Source organism: Puntigrus tetrazona, chromosome 21 (genome assembly GCF_018831695.1).
Source record: "Puntigrus tetrazona isolate hp1 chromosome 21, ASM1883169v1, whole genome shotgun sequence".
In the NCBI taxonomy this organism is placed as follows: domain Eukaryota; kingdom Metazoa; phylum Chordata; class Actinopteri; order Cypriniformes; family Cyprinidae; genus Puntigrus; species Puntigrus tetrazona.
The window spans coordinates 4029017-4044969 of record NC_056719.1 but is presented as its reverse complement, the minus strand read 5'-3'; the positions used below and the strand labels follow the sequence as shown (position 1 = coordinate 4044969).

Sequence of the window (15953 nt, the reverse complement as noted above, 5' to 3'; positions counted from 1 at the left end):
GACATGACCCCATTAGGTACCATTACATAAAATTACAACGGTCATAATCCGTATCGGCACATGGAAAGATCACAAAATGCTTCTTTATATAAGAATACAACAAATCAAAGATCAGCTCTGCTGTTAAATGAACGTCATTAAGGCTGATCCAAAATGATAAAATACATATACATCTATGTGTGCCAATGGAAAAATCCTGACTGGTATATGATTCAATATGGTGTAAATAGTTGTAATCTGTATATTGAAAGTGTGGAAAGATTCTTTCTCATACCAAAGTACGACTCCATTTGGGCCAGAACCAAGAATTCATTGAAATTACGAAATATTTTGTGGTTTCATGCTGTCTAAACCATCAGGACCACAGAGGTTGCTCCAAAACCACTCACAAGTGCTGATTTCATTTGTGTAACAGCATTCTTGACTGTTTCCTTCGCTTAGCTAACCACAAACCCAGAAAGGGAAAACCATGTTTAGAGCAGCGCAAAGGATCCATCCCAAACTCATAGCAGTATGTCAATAAAAGTTAACTTCACCGCACACTGTCAAACTAAAACTGATCCCACTAACCCGGGATGTAGGAATCAGAGGGAAGAGTTGGGAACAGTTCACAACACTGGCAGAACATGCTACATATGGACTTAGGGCATGGCAAGAAAAGAGGACCACATGCTGTTTCTGCATGCCTGACACACTGACCCAGCCACACTGACCTTGTGTACTAGAAGAGGCCAACATGGTGCAAAGATCTGTACATATGTTATCAGACAGGCAGCATTTTGCATATCTGTCAGATGTGACCTTAAGTCTCGTGGCATCTCTCTGAAGACAACAAACTGCAGTTCTTGGCAAAAAATACTCCATTAGTCTCCAGTGGGACTTGAATCAAATACAAAAACCAAAAACCAAAGAAAAAGAAACTAAATGTATTTACATTTTGGGGGGTGAGAATAAGTATATTATGTCCTAAATATATGTATTGTATACTTATATTTGTAAAAAAAAAAAAAAAATCAAGCCATGTTATAATTTTAATGAAATCTTGGTTTTAGGGTACCTGTTAATGGCTGGAGAGGACTGAATACTCAGCCAAGCTACTTGGTTGAGATGTTCTGTGCATTATTTGAGGATTCCACTGAATGTTTGACAAATTTCCAAACAAGTCCATCATCTTGAGTGAATAGGTCGTTGAGTTCAGTTTGAGGTGCCAGGAGAGACAGGTGCCAATGGCAGTCATTTGTCCCTCCTGGAAGCTCAGAGTGCTTTAGCCTGAGGCTCCGCTACCCACAATGCCTGAGGTGAGAATGTAACATAGCAGCAACCAGTTAGAATGAAGTAAATCATTGCTGACATGATGTACATCCAGACATATGATTGTTATTTGATGGAGAAAGGGACACAGTCTGCTTGCTAAAATTGAACAATTTCATGCTTTGTCAGTTTTTGGATGAACACATTAAATATAGTGGAAAGAGATGATGATGCTGGAAATCTAATAGGACTGGATTGGTTGCGAACTTGCAGATTACTCACAGATAATAAATCAGAATTAACAACCCTGCCACATTTATACCACCGAATTACCAACAGCAGTCAGTTCGGATGAGTGCATACCTGAATACACCGCACTCGAGATCATAGTACCTGGTTCAGCACCTTTAACATGTCAAAACACAGAGGTCTGTGGAAAATTTATGCAATAGTTTGTGATAGAGCACCCCTTCTGAACCACTGTTTTACAGGTTGTGGAAAACAACAACAACAACAAAAAAACACTTGCATTTATATTTTATGATAGTTACGAAATATCTTAAGTTCAGAAACAGTTCTATGTAGTATTTCAGATGATCATACTGAGTCTGTCAATGCCTATACTCACATAAAATGCAAAGAAATATAACTATAAAAACAGCTAAAAATACAGCTTTCTGAAATTTTCAGTTTGGGAAAAAAAAATCAATGTGACTGAAGACCTTCAGAAAGTCTGACAAACTAAACTGACTGTACTTTCAACCCTCACAGTCTCTTTAAATCTGCTAGCCGTAAGCAGTATGAGTGAATGCTGTATGTCTTTTAATGTTCTTTTGAAGAGGAGCGTCTCAGTCATTTCTCACATTCAAGAGTAAGCCCGACCAAAGAGCTTCTTCAACACCATTAACCTTTCACAAAAGCGCCTTGATTAGCACTTTCTACCTTTTATCTCCTGAAGTGAACCGCGCTCTTTACTTCAATAAACGAAAGATACAACACTATTATTGAGTACAATCAGCAGTCTTCTCATTCGCACTGCATTTGGCCCCATTTACGGCACAATGTTGAAAAACATCTCCAATCTAATAGAAACAGACACAGGGTTTATGTGAATAAACCTATTGAAGCCACATGACTTCCTGAGGTTCAGTAGCACTGCAGCACACCCTTTCATGCACATTTCCATTAAAGCAGACAATGATATCACAGTCCAATTAAGAGTGCTCCGAGCAGCCTGATGAAAGTGCTTGTTAAACCGTGTCCCTGCGCATCATATCGGGGACCTTTCCATTAATCAGATGGCAGCGTTGTGGTGGAATTGAACCATATTTACGACTGCAAAAGGTCATGGGTCCGCATGGATGGGTAGTTTCATTAATCCGTTCAAATTCACTGTTCCATCACCGATGGTGAAGTGAGTGCTTGTGCGTTGGGCGTGGGTTTAACATCTATTAGATTAGACACTGAAATGTGATTCGACATGAATCTGCATGTAAAGAGGGGTCAGATGGCAGAGAGATATCAAGAACATTGAAAGAGGTCAGCAATCACTTCAGGCTATATCAGGGCAGCGTCCGAAGTCAATACGGATCAGCGCAAGAGGCCGTTAACAGTGGAAATGTCAAAGGTCCACATATGGCCTCACATATACAAGGACTCAACAGTAAAGGTGCCTCAAAGGCCTGGGGTTAGTGTAAGAAAGTTTTGGGTCACTTGACAGAACAGAATATGTATTCTTACATATATTCGTAGTGTTTTGTTATGCTTTGCAAACTTAAGTGCCTTGAATACGCAACGCCGTTCCATATGGTGATGAAATCTCAACTGAAACAGCAAGACAGGGAGGGACATATTGAGCCCCCTTTTATAGAAAGCCGTTTTGTATATTTCACATCGGCCCAGAGCCATTGAGCTCGGTAAAGCAGCACTTGATTACCCCTAGTTAAAATACAAAACTCTTACTAAAACAAAATCTTGATTATCATAATCATGTCGAGGCTGTGTAGTTTTAATAGTGTTTAATATATGCTGACTCCTGCATATGATTTGCCACTTTAAATACCTCAGGATTTACCACAGTAAAGACACGCTGTGGAATAACAGACAAAAGGCATTTGAAATAAATATGAATTTGCCTCAAGATGTAACCCAGCCAGGGAGAAAATCAATCAAACGAATAAGTCATGTTTAGCATTAGTTCACTAAAATGTTTGAAATTGAGTATAATTTTGAATATAATGGACACTTTATTGTATATAAAGACGCTGTGATGTTTCCATGTTCTATATGATATAAAACAATACGATATAAAAGTGATATGAATTCAAAATGAATGCAATGAATCTAAGAATGTTTAGATCGTGTTTATTATTAATACTCTATTCGTAATTATATTTTATAAATATATTTCTATAGATGTTTAATGTCCTAAATAATAATAATAATAATTTGTTTCTTGTATATAAAATGTCCTTTTTACCATAATAAAAAGCATGCGTGGGTCTATGACAATATTAGAATGCTCACAGATGTTTGTTGTTTTCTCTGGTAAAACAAGCTTCACTACTAATTCTTTTGTTTCTTGAATCAATGGAAAGAAGCAGCAAACACTTAAATATCAAGTATGGCTTCACTCATTCACACATTTTCAGTAAGTCTATTCACATCTCTGTTGTTAGATAAGTGTGCTTAATAATGTGTCTTTGACCTACAGTATGTATGTTTTAATTATACTGTGTCTTAGATAAAATACAACTCATTTTAAAAAGCCAGTTTTAAATCTCCTCACATTCTTTCTTACCTGCCTAAAGTCACAGTTATACTTGTGGGCCATTAGGGGAGAAGCCCTTTACATTTTGAACATGCAAATGTTATTTTAACACACAAACATTTTGGTTTACACCATAATTTGGGTCAATATTAAAAGATCAAACTGTATATATCTTCCCAAACACTTCATATTGCAAGATGGACTGCAGATGAGTAACAAATTGATCAGCCTTCATCAGCAAATGCACACAAAATTCTGCTGCACACCAAACCAGCAGGTTCTTGACTTCTTCAACCCCTAACACTATTACTACTTGGTCACATCACCGTTTCAGCTCAAATACATAGACAATCATACTTATTACTGACTCGACAGTACTTTCAACTTCCTTCCTTCTTTAGTGTTCTAAAGATAAAGAAATTCCTATATTGCTATACTGGGCAGTGGAGCGAACACACACTGTGGTACTGCAAGACGGTGGCACCCATGTTGTGTACAAGTGCAAGTTGTTTTTCTAAATAATGTAAACTTGACAGACTAAAAAATTCTATGAGATGGAATAAATCCATAAACACTTCTACCAACCTCTATGTTGCCCAGCTTCACAACTTTCTCAGTGACGAATCAACAACATTTGAAGCAACACTATAGAATAAATCTAATAAAACCTTTATACCATAGTTTAAGAGTCAATAAATATATGATTGTCACTGGAATGTATGGAATGTTTGATTATTAAAACAATGGTTATCCATCATCTTCGTGCGCTCCTTTCCACACCACACCATGACACTGCTGCAAACATTATCAGTATCCTCTAAGTTTCTCATCTTTTTGAATTATTAATCATGTTTTTTGTTGATCACATGTGTAAATACATAGTATAAAGCAGTTCTGTTCATCCTTTATGTTTACAAAAGGATCCATTGTAGCAAAATTTGTAGTCCAGATCCTAGGTTCAAATCCTGCCTGATCCTCAATTGCCATATCTTCGGCTATGTCCAAATGCCTAGGCAGCTGACTCGTTGCCTTGCTGCCTTTGGAGGCAATGACTTTGAAGGTGGCATCTTTGCAGGAAGGTACCTTATGAAACTGATTTTCGGACAGGATTCTGAGGCAGCATAACGGTTTAATGATAAATAACAAAATAGAATTTTTTTTGTTCATGACTAAATTAATATTTAATTATAATACTTTAACTATAATACTGATTATATAACATCAAAAGTGCAAAAAGGCCAGTCAGAAATATACATTTATACACAAACTGGCCAGCAAATGCAAATTTAAGACTCCATCTTTATTTTTTAGCTCAACCGTCAAGGATTAGAATGCACAGGATTGTGGGATATTATCTGCTGCCTTCAAAATTCAGTAAGTAGAAGGTACCTCTGGAGACAGGAAGTAAACCAGAATTCGGATTTGGACATGCGTTGATGCCTTCCTGTCTTGGAATGCTGCCCCTGAAGGCAGCGTTTTAAAGCTCTTTGCAATGCCCAATAAAAATCCTCCAACAAAATAATGTTGTGACAATAAGGTGTGTACCACCAGGGCAGATCACAGTTTCTATCCTAACGACCTTGTTTTTATTTGTACTGATTGTCTTCCATCACTTTATAATGGCTCAAAAACACGCACACAGGCTATGCTTCTTAAATGCAGACAGTCAGTTGAGGTCTGACATAAGCTGATCTCCATTTACTGCTCCAAAGAAAGTTGTAACAGGCATTGTGAGAGGTTTAATATATGCAGTCTGCACTAACACGCTTGTGTCCTCTGATGAATGACACCTATCCGCCCAGCTGCCTAATTATTCACAATTAATCAGCGAGGAATCGGGCCTGTCACCACTGTCACAACCCCTTCCCTCATTCTCCCTCACTCCTCTTAACGCCCACATTGCCATCCTGCCACGCTCTGAGCATGGCATGGCATCGCCATGGCAACCGGAAGCGCTTTTATCACTTGGTTATTGGTACCAGGGTCACTGGACCAGTCAGAGACTAGGTGGGTAAGGTGCAGTTGTGACTTCTAAATAATTCCATTCTATTCCAATTGCATTCAGTTAGTTAACTAATAAATGCAGCACTCCATAAACACTAAACTTCTACCACTTCACCTAAAACCATCACTGGATCAGCACACTAGGACATTCAACTTTAGCCTGGGCAAATTCAATGACAATTTTCAAGATGCCAACAAATAAAGCCAAGTCAAGTCAGAGAATTCCAAGTAGCATGACTTTAATGCTTAGGGGTTAGAAGCAGGAAATTTCTACTTGAATATTGCTACTTCTGACAACTTTGTCTTGAATGTGGCATAACAACCTATTTCCTATAAATCACAAAAGCTAAAGTCTTCCTCAACTGGGCACACAAGAGCTTGGAAAAATCACTGATTGCATATAATGCATATAAAACCCTCCTTGTGGCATTATCACACTATAAAGTATCATTTTTAAATCAAATTAATTCCAAGGATTAGTAATAACGTACAAATGGAAATAAATCTTTATCTAGTGATCACAACCTAATGCTGTTGGTTCATGCCAATCACGGCTGAGAAAAATATCAAGTACTATGTGACTATGGCATGTGTGTGTGACCTTAGAAGAGCATATTTTATTTAAATTAATGTCACTAAAGGTAAAAAAAAACAACATTTACCGTTTTAATAGAAATCCAAGTGCACAGTTTTGCAATAAAGTTCCCCACGTAGATAATGCTTATTTACACTGGTCACAAAATTGCAGTGCTGACCAACAGAAAGCTTCTTGGTTGAAAAGCGATTTCTTATCTCTCTATGCTATTGATAACGGACAATGGATCTTTTTGCCCACAAAAGTTTACTGAAACATGACCACACCTTAGGGAACCTTAATAGCCAGTGAACTGAAAACACACCATGAACAGTTAAAATGAGAGACTATTTATTCCTTTCCATTATACTCCGTTTCTGTGATTTAAAACACTTACTCTGCCAGCTCCTCCAAGCTCCGGTACACATCATCTTCATTCAGCGCTGTGTCCTCTGATGGAAAGGGCCTGGGGAGAAAAAGAGAGAGAGAGAAGAGATGAGAAAGAGAGCATTAGCCACCGCACACAGAGAAGGAAAGAATATAGCACGATTGACTGCTATAACATCCATAATTCAACAGGTGGGTTTATTCATGAGCCCTCCACCTCCTCTGTGATTGACGTTTGTAACAATATGACAGATGTTTCAAAGGCACTTATCTGATTTCTGACAGAATACAGCAGGCACAGTGAAAAGGCCGTGGCAGGACTGAATGACACAGGCTATTGCGGTTTGACAGAGACACCTAAACGCAAACACTTTAGCCCTTTTCTTAATAACTGCGGGTCAGACTCCAGACTCCTCAGAGAGCCGACCCACTGGGGTTTTAAATCCAGGGCTCATGAACATTCACCAGCCAATTAGAAAGCTGCAAATGGAGGACCGATCAATTATTCGATTAATGGCATGGCTCTTCCTCCAGAGATCTCATCAAATCACTTAATCTCACACATTATGTGGGGCAAAAGGTGCTGTGCAGCATGCAAAAAACATGAGGCATGGAAAATAAAGTGATTTTGAGGCAAGCCTTGTCACTTTTGCTTTAGCGTGTATAGGGTATGCCTCAAACTCACTACAATTTAATAGACGTGATTCACACCTTTGAATAATGCAGACATTCTACCGCAGCACAAAGCATCATGGCTTTATGGAGCTCTTCACATCATGACTGGAAAGAGCCAATTCTTAACTTAGCTGCTGTTGCTGCTCTTGTGTGAAATGAAATGAGCTAAATATGCATTTAATATGCCACATTTGACAGTCAATAAATGGCACAACACAGGCTTTTATGTGGCTTCACTTCCATATTTTTTTTTTTATTATGGCTGATGAGAGATTTCAATAAACAACCACCCAACCCAAATACCCTAGAGAGACCTAAAAGCATAGATGTTATTTTATACAGTAGTCAACATTTGAAGTGGATCAAAAAACGTTCATTAAAGTTGTCCTAAGACAAGAACGCATTTAGGTTCTAGGACAACTTTGATGAAAGGTTTTGATCCACTTGTTGATCCAAATGTTGACTAGTGTATATGCTCAATAACACCACAATAAGACTGTTGGCAGTGATAGCGTTATTAAGCCACAACACCAGTTATGTCACTTGCCCAGCGTGCCACCGTCCCCCACCGTCGTTTTGATTTTTGGACTGTAATAAAAATCATTTTGTTTAGTTAGAGAGCAGACACTAAAATTAAAAACTGAAAGCGGCTGCTCAATGCAGCATGACGAACAACAGTTGCATCACAGATCAGATTTCATTTATCAAGTGAGGAGAGTGAGTGGAGCTGACTGACAAGAAGAGTGAGGTGAGAAAGACAAGACAACGGCAGATGATTTACAAAAAAGATTCTGTTTGGTAATATTTTGCTGTTTATTTAAGGTGAGTTAGAAAAAAAAAATACATTCATTTCTTTATTTTATTTGACATCACGGTGTACATCGTGCCTCCAAGCTTTCTTCGTTTTGGTAATAAACGTTCTACATTTTTTATTTATTTGGTTCCACAGTGTTTAGTGATTTTCAGTTTTGCATACATATTTATTTTATATTAGGCATACCCTATAGAATGATGTATTATGAACGACTTTTTCAATAAAAGTTCTATGATTTATATATAGGCTAAGTTGTTGTATTTTGTTGTTGATTGAATTGCCACTAATTCAAAAATGAAAGTAAAATGTGTACTGTACTTTTAAGCTTTTTTAAAATGAATGAAATCATACATTAAACAAGTAAACAACTTGTACATTTAATTCGATAACCATTTGAATATACTGAACTGTGTTGAAGTAGACATATTTTTTAGTCAGTTTGGCGATAGCACACATTCGTTTGAGAATCAATAATAACAGGCAGCGTGTGCTTAATGTCTTCACCTTAACAATCATCATCCATCACAACCATGACTTCTATTATCTAGGTGTGAACTGTGAATATGCTCATACAACATTTTTGCCGCTCCGAAACACAAAATATCACCCAATATGTACAAGACAGTGGTGCTGTATATTTATATACATTTCAATTATTTAACATATTAATCACTAAATTTGTTAATTCATGATATTTTATTTTTTAGTTATCTTGCACCCCCCTGGAGGATCACAGGCGCTCCCGACGAGTTATGCACAGGCATGGACTGTTGACATTTTCTTCAGAAAATGTAAAAATCAAGTTCAACCTCATGTTGACAGAAGGCCATCTCTTCAATCATAACTACGCTATATTCCTGTCCCTACGGAGCTGTCAAACAGCACTGATGGAAAGTGAAAAGTACAGAGAGAGAGAAATATAGAGCTATAGGGTAGGAAAGGCTCTGACCTTGAGTCATATTACTAGCTGGCTTTAACGCATGATCTAAGCAAACTGTCACTTGTGGTTTTTTTGGGGGGGGGTTTTTGAGGTCAGGCGTACACAGAACCCCCTTACTTAACCAATGCTGACATCGGACATCCTCATCTTCACAATATAAGACTAATAAACACACATACACCCTGACATTGTGACCAACTGCTCACCTCACACCTCCCAACAACACAACACTCACGGATGCTGTCTTCTGATAGACAGGAGAAGAGAGATGCTCTCTGACAGTTAACAGAGCACATCACTATTACACTTAACATTAAAGCAGCTTCCTGTCAGCCCTATAGACAAATACATACCATGTAGACGTATATATGTCAAATAAATACACGCCAATGTAAAAAAAAGACACGAATAGAGTGCTATGCTTTACTGTGTGGGTTGCATTTAAGCATGCACTTAGAGGACCACCTAAGGACATGCAATCAAAGGTAAAAAGATTTTAAAATGTCACCGTGACAAGCACAATTGTAGATGGTGGCCACACTTTTATTTCCTTATTACAATGGATCACAGTCATTGTTGGCAAGAAAACAACCTCTAAATGGATGCATTACGTCTTTGAGGTGAACGCGTAAATGTTCCACTCAGATGTATTTTGATGAGTGACTATCACCACGCTGAACTCGTAACACAAAGATGTTGTATCGCATGATGGAATAATTGCTGATAGCAAAATAATTAGCCTGCTTACAAGGCTTCATCAAATGAATCGCTAATTAAACATCTCAGTTCAAAAGGACTTCCTCCTCATCTGCTACAGATGCGTTTATAATAAAAGAAGGTTAAACCTGCTCAAAAATGTCACGCTAATTAATCACGTGAATTAAACACTGTTTGCACATCTCCTGTCAAAGCAATGGTAAACCCTTTGCTAGTTACTGCATCTCTGTGGATTTTTCCAGCATTTAAGAGCATTTTGAGATATAATTAATCACAATTTGAAAAAATAACACTATTTGATCATCTATCCCCCAACCCCCCTCAATTTTTTTTTCTAGATGCCATTTGTTTTTTTGCATTTTTACATTTTTACAGTTTTCCTGTTTTAATCTATAAACATTTCAGCATTTTATTCTTGAAAAAGCATGTCAAATTAATAAACATTTTTTTATGTACTATATTAAACAGTAATTTATTTAAAGCTTAACGAAAAATACATTTTAATGCCATAAGAAATTTAGTTTTTTTCCTTTTTTCTAAGAATAGTAACAATATCATTACATTAAGTAATATTTCTGTCACAATTTTTTCAAGTTAAACCAAACCTTTATTTTGATTGCCATTGGGGGAAATGTGGTCAATTCTGTGATATTTCGAGACATACAGTAAACTCTGTTTAATCTATCTTTCCGTCCCTCCATCCATCAGTAATTTGTGTCCAACCTTTGTTGCAGGTGCTGTGCTAAATAGAGATCAGGCTACAATACCCCACTGCGGTGTGCTTAATTAGTTGACGTCAAACATTCACATAGGATCAATTAAAAGTCTTTGTTTTAGCCAAAACCATTCACTTCTTAATAATCCCCCAGGCATCATTAACAGCACAGACATAGACACGCTGTGCGCTGACAATCAAACAAATCCACACGCTAATGCACGGAAACATACACAGGAAAACTCTCCCACACACAAACTCAGGAGCTGTGACAAACCTGATCATTAGAAATCAGAATAATATGAAAGCTGCTCCCATCCCTCAGTGATTACAGCCTGAAACACATCAGGCCAATATGCGCTTTAATTGGATTTGGCAGACACATCAGTCTCTTTCCAATTTCATTTATGTCCAAGTAAACAGTATCCCTGGGTTTTTATCTCACAGAAACAGATATTTGCTCTCTATTCCGAAAGCGATGGCTCAGAAGAGCTTGAAGAATATTGAAACATCTGAAGCGTTCAGCGGTGTGCTCCATGAAGTGAACGAAAGATGTACAGGCAGAAAAATGTGAAACTCATTCATTTTCTATTAGATTTCAGAAGATTAGAAAACATACTGCAGTTTGATTACAAAACCAGCTCTTCATTCATGCTGAAAGAGTCTACAAATATACAATACATTTACAGACTGTAACATTAATGTTAATATGACAATGTGTTGTTGTTGTTGGTGATACAATAATTAGTCCTGGTGTTTCATTAAATTAGATTTTCAGAGATTATTTTAGATTTTATTTGTACGTAAAAGAAACATTTATATGTAATTATTTGAATAATGTATGTATTTTGCACATACAGATAAAAAACTAAATAAAAACTAAATATGATTCGATTTTTACTTCATTAGATGGAAAAATACTTACCCTTAGGAAAGGGTTACTAGATCATAAACTACGAAAATGGTGGATGTTTTGGAAAAAAACAAGTGGCAAGTATTTTTTAAAATAACGTGCACTGTTGTGAAATAAGACTAGAAATATTCGTTTAGAAAACATGCTAAAATCTAATTTTAATCTAATTTAATAAAAAATAAAACACTGCACTTTAAAATTTAATTTGACTAAAATGATTAAATCTGTCCTATTTTTTCTGTCTCTTAGCAGAAATCAAATAACTTTTATTTCCCATCATCTGAAAAAACTGCAATCATATGATTATATTGATCTTCTATAAAACGCAGGAGCTCACTAATCCCTCTGTATCAAAAGCAGGCCTGAGTGTACCTGGTCCTGTCTGGCTCATGCTGGAATATCACTGGAGGAATAATCAGAGGAGAACATCCATCTGATCACACCAGCAACAGACTCGGGTTTTCTCTCAGGACTTGATAAAGACTGAGTGAGAAGATACAACACTTGCACAATACATAGAAGAGCAGTGCCCATCACCGGAGAAATCAATAAAGCAGGGTGCTGAGTGGCTGCAGAGGATTATCTGATGCTTACAAGCAGCTTTAATCTTTTATCAAACTCCAGTAGCAAAACTATTTGTGTTATATACATTATGCTTTCTGTCACTGCTCCGTTACGCATGTCTCTGTATGAAACATGACAGCACCATTTTCATGGAATGTGTGTGTGTATGCATTCGTAATGCACAGCAATGATCTTGCATGTGTAAGTAGGTCAAGGTGAATTGAGCATGACTGGCTGTACATTAGTCCATGTAGCTAGTGCATATTTAAAGTGTACAGTATGACATAATTGATGTAAGTGACATCCTGTAGATGTCTATGTTTAAGTACATAAATATATAAAAATGTATATGTATATTTATATTCAACATATTTCTATCACACCATTGATATAAAAAAAATTTTTAAAACGTTTTTTGTTGACATAATACATGTGTACTGTGTATATTTATTATGTATAAATAAATACACACACACATGCAGTATAATTAAATTAATAATTAAATATTTACACATTTAAACAGTTATATCTTTTATATATATATATATATATATATATATATATATATATATATATATATATATATATATATATATATATATATATATATATATATAATATGTGTGTTAACTTTTGAAACTTATTTTCCGTTTTTTTCCGTTATTGTTAACTATTGTATTTTTTTTCTTTTATGCTTTAAATTCTTTGGTAATCAAATCTACTTTCATAAACTTTTTTTTCCATGCAAATATAATCCACTAAAGATAAAAATATCTGAAATGTCAAAGAATAACAGAGCAGGAAAAAAAGAGCATTATGACATTTGCTCTGTTAAGTCACTATAAGCATCTGTTTCACATCTCAAGCTTACTGTAGGCCAAACTGTCATTAATTTAGAACAACACACACATACAACCCACAATCTGACCTATGAAACGAGGACACAATAGCTTAGAAAGCCGATTTTGCAGGCAGAATATAAAAAAGTATTTACTATATTTATACATGCTTGCTGAAACATCCAAATCTCTTGTCAAAAGAGTCGAGTCTCTTGTGTGTTATTTGCACTATGCTTTTCTGGTCTGTGCAGACTGTTACAAATCAGTCACTTATGAAGTTTCATTTCAGTTAGAGAAAGCTAGGTAGTCAAAAGACAGTAGAGCTACTATGTTCCTACTGCTGAACAAAGCATTGCAGCATTAAAGTTAAACATTGATGTTTTATGTAGAAACAGCACTTCAGCCCCAAAATACATTAAAAGGAGGGTTATTAGAACTCACGGACTGTGAGAAACATGACTGCGCTTGCTATGGAACAACATCTGAAAAAGCAGTGGTTTCGATACACACCAAAGCAGAATCCAGAGATCATGCCAACAGGTGCTGCACTACAGAGTGAAAACATGATGAATGACTTACACTTTGGCCTTCCTTGTTCCTGCTACTCAGTAAAAACCTTATTATAGAAGCGGGACCTCTGTATGTAAAAGCTGCGGTTTCCATTTAATGGTATGCAGGACTTTAAACAGTGCAGATGTGCAATAGTAACAATAAATACAGAGTGTGCACGTGAGTTCCAATCACTGACTAAGAGCTCAGAGGTGCTGTGTGTAACAGCACTGTGTTTTTTGATGGCTAATTAATTAACAGGCATTGAGAATAACCATTAACCAATCTGGCTCAGAGGTTAAAAGGCTAAAAGATGCTACAGAGGCATCTCTCCCTAGGGTCTAAAACAACGCAGCCAAACTGCGCTACGAGTAACTTCCAGTTTTGTGAATATTGATTAGCATTTTGCGTTCCGGGATGTTGCTTTTTAAACCCTGTCTAGAAAAACATCAGTGTGCAGCTTTAAAACGAATCCTAAAGGCTGTGCGAGGAATGTTCCCAAACAAAACAGATATTTCTTGCTTTGTGAGGAAATAAAACAGACAGCATTTTTTATGCATCCTTCATTCCACGCCGCAAAACTGTAAAACACACCACCAACAATAGACTAAAATAAAAGACTTTTAAAGAAATATGGGTTACGGGCGGTCTAACCACAAAAGAGGCATGCTGTTTCCCCCCTCAAAGCTGAGACACACGCCACGGCTTCGATGAAAACAAAGCCACCTTTCATTGCTTCCTGTACACAGCCAGGAAATTATGCGAACTCCCAAAAACCAGTGCACTTAAAACGGCTTGTACAGAAGACTTGCTCAGGGGTGTAAATTAGTCACAGCAGATGCGTCTGCTGCCAGGATCCATCTTCAAATCTTCCCTTCTAATTACTTCAGACAACATTTACGATAAAAAAATCGTTTTATTCTTCCACTTCGAATGACTGAGTCCTGACTTTGACAAATCAACAGGCGGTATTTTGGCCATTTCTCTGTACCCGGTGAGGACAGGAAGTGATTTAGGCACCCTTCAGTCGGTTATGCCGCACCGACTAATGGCAGACCTGTCTCGCCTCCGCCCTGCTCTGGCAAAACGCCTAATGGCTCGCTCCATCAGCTCATTACCCCTTTGGATAAAAGGCTTTATTTGCGGAGTGGAGCGAATGGACTGCACAAATAATGAGACAGGAAGTGATCCCAGTCGCCTGTAAAGCAGGGAAGCAGGTTCCCTCCTTGCTAAAACACCTGAGGGGAGCGACAACCACACGCTTCACGGGTTTTGGCCCACAGCTTTCACACATATGCGGCAGTCTGTGCCAACTGCTTCTCCCTTCCAGGCCCTCTGAATGGAGTCACATAAAAGGTGCAGCCCGAGAGAGTGCTGTGAAAGATCCCTCAAGACTCGCGGCGCACCGCTAAACTGAAAGGAAACACAGTCAGCATGTGTGGAGGAAGGTTACCTGATGCCTTTGATCTGGGCGATGCTGTTGTGGGAGATTCTGGACAGAGCAGAGATCACCTGTGAGAACAAGAGAAGGTTTGAGTTAGCCAAAGAAATGTCACTTAAACAAGTTACAGAAAGATGTACTAGATTTTAACACGTCAAGGTAAACATACATCGATATCCATTCGATTTTAACATATTCTGAAAGGTGCAAAACATGGTATGATAATTTAAGGTGTTTTGTAGTTCTGGTTGACTATTTTGTATTAATTTATTTTATCAGAAAAAGCTAAATTAAGTAAACTGCCTAAAACAAACATGTTTCATCACAGTTCCTTCAACATTTGAACAATGTGAAAATATATATTGGTCAAAAAACGTTAAGATATCCGCATTAAAGAAATTCACAAAAGTGATTTAATCTCCATAGAAAGCACTTTAAATCTAAGTAAAGTGTCTAATTTTAAGGTTTAAAATTTGTAAAAAAAATTCTAAAGTTTTTGAAAAAAATGTCATTCAGTGTGACAATATTTATGCAACATTCAATGTTTATTACGCATGCTTATAAGCATATTACATTTTATTGTGTTTTAAATTAGTAAATCTTAAAAAAATCTTACTGACAAATGGGTAAAACCTACAATGGTGGTAAATGTAAAAGATATAATATTACTAATTAGTATTTTGGGTGAAACCATTTAATTTGGGCAACAATAATTTAAAGCAGTACTACACTTATTTCTTTTAGTAAACCCTTTTTGTCTTTGACCCATAAATCATTTTCTATCTATTTTTATTTACAGT

General features: G+C 36.9%; 1 protein-coding gene across 10 annotated transcripts in view; it reads right to left on the bottom strand.

Annotated features, from left to right (window-relative positions):
- Nucleotides 1-15953, bottom strand: part of vav2 (vav 2 guanine nucleotide exchange factor) — a 127354-nt gene that overhangs the window by 29450 nt on the left and 81951 nt on the right. For all 10 annotated transcript variants that reach the window (XM_043221682.1, XM_043221683.1, XM_043221685.1 and 7 more), the window contains 2 exons: nucleotides 15166-15224; nucleotides 6997-7065 (listed from right to left, as the gene is read on the bottom strand). In XM_043221682.1, the coding sequence (XP_043077617.1) occupies nucleotides 6997-7065; nucleotides 15166-15224 (128 nt within the window). The remainder of the gene's footprint in view (nucleotides 1-6996; nucleotides 7066-15165; nucleotides 15225-15953) is intronic.